The sequence below is a fragment of the Clytia hemisphaerica genome, unplaced genomic scaffold, assembly GCF_902728285.1.
Source record: "Clytia hemisphaerica strain Z4C2 unplaced genomic scaffold, Clytia hemisphaerica genome assembly, whole genome shotgun sequence".
Lineage (NCBI taxonomy): Eukaryota > Metazoa > Cnidaria > Hydrozoa > Leptothecata > Clytiidae > Clytia > Clytia hemisphaerica.
Window position 1 is genome coordinate 1,220,659 of NW_027104383.1, and position 10,438 is coordinate 1,231,096.

General features: G+C 40.5%; 2 protein-coding genes across 2 annotated transcripts; both read right to left on the reverse strand.

Moving 5' to 3' along the window:
- Window positions 1–210: 210 nt before the first annotated feature.
- Window positions 211–3,749, reverse strand: LOC136819209 (uncharacterized). The gene is made up of 2 exons (XM_067075427.1): window positions 3,135–3,749; window positions 211–2,201 (listed from the first exon to the last, which is right to left on the reverse strand). The coding sequence occupies exons 1-2, from the start codon at window positions 3,549–3,551 to the stop codon at window positions 663–665; spliced, it is 1,956 nt and encodes a 651-aa protein (XP_066931528.1). The 5' UTR covers window positions 3,552–3,749; the 3' UTR covers window positions 211–662.
- A 1,927-nt stretch (window positions 3,750–5,676) lies between these two features.
- On the reverse strand, window positions 5,677–9,740 carry LOC136819232 (uncharacterized). The gene is made up of 4 exons (XM_067075449.1): window positions 9,665–9,740; window positions 8,899–9,292; window positions 7,684–8,640; window positions 5,677–5,845 (listed from the first exon to the last, which is right to left on the reverse strand). The coding sequence occupies exons 1-4, from the start codon at window positions 9,738–9,740 to the stop codon at window positions 5,677–5,679; spliced, it is 1,596 nt and encodes a 531-aa protein (XP_066931550.1).
- Window positions 9,741–10,438: the final 698 nt, after the last annotated feature.

The window sequence follows — 10,438 nt, forward strand, 5'->3', positions numbered from 1 at the left end:
AATTTTATTGTCAAAATAAATAAAAGTATTACATGATAAATTAGACAATCAAGTGGTTAAACAACATGTGACAAATAATCTGTCTCAATGAAGCTGTCAAGAACAATAAAGCCAATAAAGAGCCTTGGGTAGTTTTTAAGTCGAATTTTGGTGCTTTTCACCATAAGATTCAAGGTCTCTGCTCCTAACGAGTGTTTGACATACGTAACATTTACAATTTAATTTTCTTAAAATAATAATGTTTTCTGCATTCATATGCAACCCTAAGAAAAACTTAAAATACAAGGCAAAAATTTACTACGGTGGAGTTTCCAATAGCCGAATATACCTCTTTTCTTCCCTGAAGTCAATAAACCCTTTTTAAACAGTCTTCGTATAATTCGAACAGTTGGAGGTTCCACTAATACATTCTTGGTCATTTAATAATACTTTACAATAGTTGATAACTTGTTGATAAAGTGTTGAAAATCTCTCTTCATTTTTCTAGGTTCGTGAACCCGATAACACTGCGTCGATCTTCTGAAGAGGTATTCAAAACATTCAACAAACTTCATTAATAAAAAATAAAACTCATCAAACCCTAACAAATTAAGTGAAGTAAAATGATTGAAATATTTAAAGATCGAATCATAACATAATGAAATTTCAAGGAGAGTTCATTCTCAATAATAACTCACAGTAGCAGAACCAGTATTGCAATTGACACGAAATCTGGGTCCGCTACATCTGCAATTCCAGCTGCAGCGACGAAAAATCCACCATCCACTGCAACTTCTCCAGCATGATCTTGTTTGGCCCCAGGTCACTGCCATGGCAGAGCTACTCAAACCTCCAACGGAACATGTTGCAAGCGCAAACATTGCTGAACATTGAGCTGGTTGAGAGCCTCTCCAAGGACACAACTCGCCAGACAGACAGAATCGCTTTGCACCCTTATAGCAATACACTTCTAAGTGATCACTGTTTCGACTCATCCCGTAATCGTGCAAACAGCCATCGTGAACTCTTTGGATTAATCCATTCCCTGAACATGCGATTTTTTTTGGGCCGAAGGGTGGAGGTACAGCCTGAAGCACATTGCCAATTTTCGATAATTGAACGCTGATTGTATTGAGGTTATTACATTGATTCAAGGAGCTTGACAATGGACCCATCACTGCACTGGAAACTTGAATTTGACCTGGTTTAGGTAAAAGCTTTTTGATCTGATTTTCTAGCTGTGGTTCAACTATTGTATCAAGGCGCTTGTAAAGTTCCTTGAGAATCCATCTTTCGATATGTTTATTAGCCAGAAAACCAATTAGCAAGACATTGACATCTAAACGACCTAGATCGACACTCTTGCCTGAATGTGATCTTTTAAGTTCGTACACATAATCCAATTTATTTCCAACGGAAAGTTTGAGCTTTAAGCCGATCTCGATCACAGGTGTAAAGTCAAATGACACATAATCGGCTTTCCTAACGCTCGCAAAGCAAAAGAACCAGATACAGAGACGACCAATTGCATTTACTTTTATATGTCCCTTTATCACTTTGTTACATTTTTTGTCCTGCGAAAAATCTATCTTCAAGTCAAGATTGCAAGAATCGGGGGTTTTAGAATTTGAAGATAACTCAATGTTTGGTAAAGTAGTGAACAATAGTTCAAAGTTTGTTAGAGTGTATCTATACCTGGCAATCCCCCATAATGCACTTCCAGAATCTCCACCTAAATTTGGGATCTTCAAGTGGGGACCACCTTGCCACATATTTCTCAATCCATTTTCAAAAGCTCCTCCTAAATCTGGAATATTTGTAGAACGTCGCTGACGGTAGATGCCTTTTTCTTTCGCCAAAGAACCGGAAGCCTGTACAGAAACGATCGTGTCCCTCTTTTTCCGTCTATGTTTTACAAGCGGTCGCAATTCATCTTCGGATAGCTCCAAGACTTCAAAAGTTATGCCATGTGATGAAACAAAAGCGAAGGTTGAATTGGTTTTGTGGACATTCTCGTTTCCCACACCTTCACTCTCACCGCTGGGAAGCTTCAGATGTCTTGTGTAAAGAGCAACAGCTAATCGAATTGAATCGAATAACTCTGTTTCAGTGGTGTAGAAATTGCCGTCGATATCGATCGAGAAAATGAAGGTCATATTCTCCATTAAGCATTCGTCATCATCTTCTTTTTCTTTTTCTCCTTCTTCTTGACTCACATTCATCTAGAATAGATAATTTCATGATTAGCCACACCCCTGTCTCACAGCCCCAGCGGAACTTTTTCCCACAGCGGGGTTAAAAATTCCTATTGAAATCCAGATGGGGAGAGAAATTGTTCCAAGGTTAAAGAATCCAGTGGGGATGGTCTTGGAGTAGTGCAATTTTTTCAAACATTGATTTTCGAATGGGAATGAAATGAGAGTCAATTTCCTAGTGGGGCTGAAATACTAGGGCTTTTTCCCACTGGGGACGAAATTTTTGCCAAATTTTCCAGTGGGGCTGTGGTTCCAGCGGTTTGTTTTACAAGGATGTCTAGCTACAACTATTGTCACAATATTTGGTACAAGGGGAATTTCCCAGCAAAAGTTTAGAAACTGCAAGTAGATTTTAAGTGTCTTAACTTAACTTGGAAAGTTGAGTTTTAACTCTAAGTTTAAATCTGAGACTGAAGACTTACGATCTTAAGGATCCTAAATCCTGAAAATGTCATTCTGAACTTTAAATTCGGCAAAACGCTAAAATACCCAGAAATGCCAACACATTCTGACCAAAATTATAGCATCATTTTCTGGTGGGAAAATTAGCCTACATGTTCAGTTCCACTGGGAAATTTACTTTCATTTCATTCCCATTTGAACTTCAAGGCAGAATATTGCACTCCAAAACCATCCCCATTAGATTTTTTGTCTTAAGAAAAGTAGAATCTATATCCCCATTTAGGATTTCGATAGAGCGTTTCATCCCCAAATGTAGGAAAGAATTCCCACCGGGGCTGTAAGAAAGGCTTTATCTTCAAATATTGATTTTCTCACCATGTGAGCTATGGTCTGGTCAGCACTTAAAAGAAAGGATAAAGGGTTATTACCGCCGCGTGTTACCGTGTACTGTTTTACCATCCCATTAGAATTTTCATATAGAAGAAATATATCTTTTACCTTTTTAATCTCTGCACAACCTAACTGGGTCATTCTGCAGTCCATAATAGAATGATAATGTGTTTCATTGTGTTGACATAACAACTTGTATGTGATCACTGCTTCGCTACCATTATGGGCAGCCTTCATTCGTCCGAAATGTGTCCCATTCAATGATTCGAAATCCACTTCTATGTCGCTGTCATCTTTCTTTGTTGTCTCCTTACTGCTCTGTTTTTCGGTTGGCACCAGGACTTGTTTGATTCCTTGGTTCTCATTGTCACGGACCACTACAAGAGCTGTCAGTGCAGCAATTCCTCCAAGCAGCAAAATAATCAATGACCAATAGATCCAAGGGTTATTTAGAAATCCTTTCAATTTCCCTTGAGGTTTTTTCATCTCTACATCTTCTGTTGGTTTCTTTTCACTTTCACCCATCGTTGTTGTGATGGAAAGTGTTTTATTCTGCTTTGACTTTCTTACTTCTTCCTTCCTTGCTCCTGTGCTTTGTTACCTGGTCCTTGAGTTTGTTTGAGTTTATCGAATCATTTTGCTCTTTTATAAGATTTCCAGGCCAATTTTATACTTCCTTCTCTACAATGGGGCTGTTTACCGTGTTCAAAGTTCACTACAAATTTGGAATTAGTGCAACTATTTTCAGCAAGGATGGAGTACAAAATTTCCAAATTTAGTAAGACTTTCTTTGTGATACACACTATACCCAAATCCGCATTTAAACGCGTTTAGTTGAGAATACCCTTTGCAAAATAGGTGGTTTCCCTTCCATGTTTTGATTAAGATCACTAGGGTTATACTATATATATAAACCTTAAATAGTGTATGGAGATTGGCACCGAGCCATGAAAATTAGAGTATGAAATCGAATAGTCTCGTAATAAACCTTTATACGCCCGCGGTCTATTAACAAGTATTTAAAAGCTTATTCGATATAAATTGCATTAAAATCTTAGGTAAATTACTTTCGAAACTAGTCAGATAAAAATTCCCCGGATGTACTTCAGGTTTTGATAGCTTCTTTCGGTCCCAATGACACTCTAAGAATACCTCAAACTGAAGCACTGACAATAGCCAAAATTTGTTTTTTTTGTAAGTGAATCTTCAATACGACAAACCATCTTGGACCATCGTACATCGCTTGAACAGTTTGTACAATCCATCCAGGGAACCAAGGCTATGCATAGCCCACCATAAAAAACTTTCCTGGGTATGCGATCAAAGGCCTTTTCCAAATCTACGAAGGCAAAGAAAATATATTTTCTTTTGCCTAGATATTTTTCTTGTAGCTGTCGAAGAATAAAAATAGCATCAGTCGTACCACGACCAGGCATGAAGCCGAATTGCATCTCATCGATTGAGATTTGCTCCCTGATATGAGTTTCGAGAATACGTTCAAGAACTTTAAGTAAAACTTCAAGCAACTTAAGACCACGATAGTTGCCACACTCTAGTGAGTCATCTTTACCTTTGTACAGACTGATGATGGAAGATTCATTCCATTCTACAGGAACTTTATCTTCACGAGTGATCATATTTATAAGTGATGTTAGTTTTGGAACAACACTGTCACAGGAGATCTTGAGCATTTCCGGAACAATACCACTAGGGCCCGCAGATTTGCCAGACTGCATCTTCTTTATAGCTGACAGTACCATTTCCTGCATAATCTCTAAAGGAAGACCTATGATGGGCTCTGTATGAGAGAAAACAGATTCGTCCCAATCAAACTCCGAACTCAAAAGTCCCTCGTAATGTTGCTTTCAAACATCTAATTTCGACTTATCATCATACACAATGTTACCTTCTTTATTCTTTATACATTTCTCGCCAACAATGTCCTGATTTTCAGATTTCAACTTTCTGGGAAGCTGGAAAACATGATTCAGCTTATCCTTGTCATGAAGATTACGAAATTTTTCATCAGAAGCATTTTTCTTAGCAATATAAACCTCAGACTTCGCTCTACGTTTGGCAGCCAAGTAGGGCTCTTTCTGCCAACCTTGTTTCCAACATTCCAAAGTCTGCGCTTTTCCTTCACCACAAAATCGACGGTTTCATTCCACCACCAAGTTTCTTTACGCTTCTGTTGCGGTTTAGACCAACCACAGGTGGTATCAAATGACTCGAGAATGGAAGACCTCAAGATTTTCCAAGACTCATCATTATCATTGGCAATGACAACGTTTTGCAATTCAACACTTTCACGAAAGACTTCATAGAAAGCAGGGTCTTTCAGTTTTCAGACACGTCTACGTCTGGGGAAGGTCTTATGGATAACCCTGTCTGCATTTAGCACAATGTCACCAGTAATCAATTTGTGTTGGGGTGTACATTCTTCCCCATTTATAACAGTGACATTACGAACTAATTGAAGGTGGTTACGAGGGATAAGAATAAAATCGATTTGAGTTACAGATGGTCCAGATTGGTAAGTGATCAATTTACTGTCTGGTTTGGAAAAGAAAGTGTTTGTGATAGATAGATTAGCAGCTAAACAGAAGTCTAGAAGCCTAACACCGTCACCATTTCTAACACCATAACCATTTCAACTATGAACATTGTCGAAGCCAGCTGTATCTTTGCCAACATGACCATTGAGATTACCACATACTATTGAAAATTCCTCAGCTGGAATTATGGCTGTTTGAGCCAAGAGATCATTATAGAATTTGTCTTTCTCAGATTCAGGAAGACCGGTTTGAGGTGCATAGACACTGAAGAAACGGATGATGGTCTACCATGATACGTATATACATGATCCTACTGTTTATACGTTCGACTGATATAACATTTTCGATAAGTGCTTCCTCAAGAAGGATGCCAACACCACCATAACCAGTATCATCACCACACCAGAAGAATTTATATTTGCTGTTTTTACCACTGATTACTTTGGCTGAATGACCTTTCCAGCGAGATTCTTTAATCACACAGACTGACTGATATTTTGCGACTTGAAAATGTCTCCACAATTTCACCAGATCTTCCCCTCATGGTTCCAACATTCAAGGAACCAGCATGAATATTTGTAAATAGTTTAGTTTTCATAATTGGCTGCCAGGGCCATGTGTAATACGCCCGGGTCAATAAAGTCCATCTAGAGCTGCCCGGCACACTAGATAAGGCTACTCGCTACTCGCTACAGAATACACAACCGTTAGCGACTAACTATGTATAGCCATTCACTCATTGGCACGGAAAACACCTTAAGTTACTGAGGAAGGATTTTAAAGAAAAGTTGAGGCATGAGTTTTATGACCGGGATGCCCTTCCTGTCGTCAACCTACTCACAGTTGCAGGGCCTGAGTATTTTTACAGAGATACCAATTCACAGGAAGACACAGTGAAATACATGATCACCTGATGACCCAACAATATCGGATCAAGAGAATAATGAAACCACAAACTGTCAACCAGTTGTGAATAAACCACCCGGATCCTAAATCAGCAGACTCTCACTTCAGTCTAACCTCACAGTACAACCGAAGCCAGCAAGTAAACGGTTAGTTATTTATACAGGGCGCCGAATACTCGCCCTGTCGCCAGAGCCCTCGATTTGCGTTAACCAGGTGAACACCACGCGGAGGGAGAGCGTTGACTTCTGAGGAGAGGCTATCCAATGAGGCGCCGGACGAACATACATTTAGTATGTGTTCATCACTTAGCTTGACCACCCATTCAATCCGGAAAATTGCATAGAACAGCAGAGCTGCAAAATTCCGCAATTTTGTAACTCTTGCCTTCGAACCAAGAACGGGGTAGACTAGTAAACTAGTCGGTTATTACTTATAACCTTATAATAAAACTGTCAATCAAATAATGTAAACCCTAATTAAATATTCAGCGCGCGTGAGAGAAAAGGAAAATAACCGACTAGAAGCTACTTCCGACGCCTTTTTTTCTTCACCTAAAATCGTAAGGAGAGACATACAGATTTCTGTATGTCTGACCCGTGCGGGATTGCATTTATTTTTCTTTCTGTTTATTGTGTTTTTGGAAATACTCATTTGTTTATATGTTCCCATGTTTAATGTTACTATGAAATATCATTTAGTCAAAAAAGTTGGATGGATTCTCAAAAACCTAAAAAAGGTTGTAAAATTAAACAACGTTTTTTGAGGGAAGAAGCTTCTAGTCGTTGAAATTCAGAAAAGACACGCAACCTCACCTCTTCGATTCTTTTTTTTTTGGAGCTTGAATTTTTTGTATATGGGTCTGTTTTCAACGACTAGTTTACTAGTCTAAGAACGGGGTTTCAAAATCACGTGCAATTTGTAGAACAATACAACAGTAAAACTTTCTCCGTAGGATTTTAATTTCCTTCGCAGGGATGTTCCTCCATCATCCTTGACATGAGGCTACTTTTTCTACTCAAAAAGGCCTACTTTGTTCAAGGATGACTCTGGTGACTTCTAGTTGTTGTGTGTGTGTGTGTGTGTGTGTGTGTGTGTGTGTGTGTGTGAATACTGGGTCATTGCTGAACCCCGAAGAGAGTCCTCTTCGCCAGGGCAATCGACTTCTCAGGGCACTTTGTGAGAAGTCCCAGGCCCACCTCAAGTTCTTGTTCATCAAAAATTTCATGTTTTGCTTCTGATGCATCTGGGCAGCGGAGGAGCCAGTGTTCGAGGTTGAGTATTTCTCCGCTGTCACAGTTGGTGCATATGTAGGGTCAATGCTCTCATCTATCATATGTTGGTAGCTGCGGAAGACCTTGTGTTTTCCGCTTCTCAGTTGTGCTAGTAGGACTTGATCCGCTCTGGTTTTAACCTCTTGTTCACGTTGTTTCGAGAAATGATTGTAGACCTTCTTTAATTGTTGGTGGTTTGTCGGGTGTTTGATTCTGCTTCTTATCATTGTGCAGACACTTCTGTACGATATTGGTCTGGGGTCTGCCTCTAATTTGGTCGCTTCTTTGGCTGCTTGGTCAGCAAGTTCGTTTCCTGGGACGTCTGAGTGGCCCGGGTTCCATTGGATGATCGTTCTTCCTAGCCTGTTGTGTAGCGCTTCCCTTATTGTTGCTGTTTCGACGTTGTAGCTTAATAAGGCTAGGCATAATGACTGACTGTCCGTGCAGACCATGATGCTGATTTCTGGGTCGCAGTTTAAGGAGATCCAATTTGCGGTTGTTTGCATTGCGTCCAGCTCTTCTTCGTACGAGCAGGTAAAATCTGATCCTTTGCGTTGGATGACATGGATCGTCTCTGGGTTCTCGGGGTCACCCCTTGTGATTACTGCCGCAGAACCTCCTTTTCTAGTACCTTCAGATGCAGAGCCGTCCGTGTAGATTGTGATCTCAGTGTTCGCTTCTTTGATCTTGTCTATGGAAGATTTCCTTTTTTGTGTAGATATCATCCTCTCTGCTGTTCCTGGGAGGGTAGCAAATATCTCTAGGTTGGCTGCCGTCATCCATGGAGGAGATGGGAAGTAGTTCAGTGGTTGTCTTTTGGTTACTTCTGTTGGCAGGTATTGTTGTAGTGTGTGAGATTTTGCTCTCCAGTTTGTTTGTTTTCTGTGATGAGTAGTTGAGCCTTGGGATGCATTACTTCGTGGATGGTTGTGATCAAGTCTTTTTGCTTTTTCGGAAGCTTTAGCGATTAACCTGTCTCTGGTTGTGTTTTGGTTTGGAATTCCACATTCCAGTCGGAGTGCTTCGACTGGAGTCGCCAATTACTGTCCGGTGATCACTCGAAGTAGTTTGTTCTGTACTCTATCCAGTCTTTCTAGGTGAGATTTGGCAGTGCTTGGCAGCCACGCAAAGGCTGCATACTCTGCTGTGCTAGAGGCATGTGCGACGAATATTTGGATGAGCTTTTCTTTGTTCCATCCCCATTCAGTGTTCGCCACTGCATTGAGGATTCTTTGCTTTCTTTCCGTTCTTTGTATGATGGCATCGATGTGTGGGCCAAAGTTGAGCAGTCTGTCAAGAATGACCCACAGTAATTGAGGTGTTTTCTCTTTCTTTATGGGCTGTCCGTCAATTGTGATGGTTGGCATCCATTTAGCCTCTTGTGACCATGTGCTGAAGAAGCTTGCTTCACTTTTCGTTGCGTTTGGACTGATCTTCCATTCTTGGGCACAGTTGGTGACCACGTCGACGGTTTGTTGGGCTTTCCTCTCTGTTTCTTCTTTTGTCTTTTCGGTTGCGAGTATTGACACATCGTCTGCGAATAGGGCGTTGAGTGTTTCTCGTGGTAAGATTTTGGCCAGTTTGTTTATGTAGAACAAAAAGAGTATAGGAGACAGTGAGTACTGATCCTTGTGGGACACCTTGTTTCATCTTACGACTCTTGCTAGTGGCACCATTGAACTTGACCTTTGCTTGTCTAGATCGCAGAGAAAGCTAGCAAGCCATCTTACAATTGACATTGGTACTCCATCATCTATCAGTGTGTGTAGTAATTTCTCCCTCCATACTGTATCATACGCTTTTGAAAAGTCTAGCAGAACCAATGTTGACCTCTGCATAGGTTTTTGGTTGAACCCGTCTTGGATTGCTTGTATTATTCTTCCAATCTGGTCGTCGCATCCTCTACCTTTTCGGAATCCTGCTTGTTTGTTGTCAAAGATGTTGTTTGTCTCTGCGTAGTAGTATAGGCGTTCTGCTATCATCCTTTCGAAGCATTTTGAGACGCACGAAGTTAGACTGATGGGACGGAAGGAGGCAAGCTCGCTTGCGGGTTTGCTAGCTTTTAGAAGCGGTAAGATGGTTGCTATTCTCCAAATATGGGGGCATGGGGGCACAAATTTAGGATTGTTAGAAGTTCTTGCTGGGCGTTTGGGCCAAGTTCTTTAAGGAACGTCGGTGGTATCTCATCCGGTCCTTGTGCTCCTTTTCTTTTCATTTTTGAAATTGCTTTCTTTAATTCTCCGATGGTGAAGTCTCTTCCGTGTTCTGTGTCAACGGAGGGTGCTTCTAGTCTTTTCTTGAGGTCTCTATTTAGTGATCTCTCACCCTTTGTGAATTTGTGTCGACTAACTTTAGCGTAATATTGTATAAACAGGTTTGCTTTCTTTTTGTTTGAAGAGATCGTTCGACCGTTGTGTCTCGTAGTCTCGTTTGGGGAGTTTGTTTCAGGGCATCCTTTCAGGGAATTTACAATGTTCCACAGTTTGCGATCATCGTTTTCTTATAACGTCGATTCTAGTAGATCCTTCCAACTTTCCTCTTTTGCTTTCCGTATCTCTTCTTGTGCTTCTTTGCACGCGTTTAGCCACTGTTGTCTTTGGTTTTTAACGTTGCGTCTTAATCTGTTTCGTCTTTGGAGGGCTGCTCTGAATGTGGGGGTCATGTATATCTTTGCAGTTTT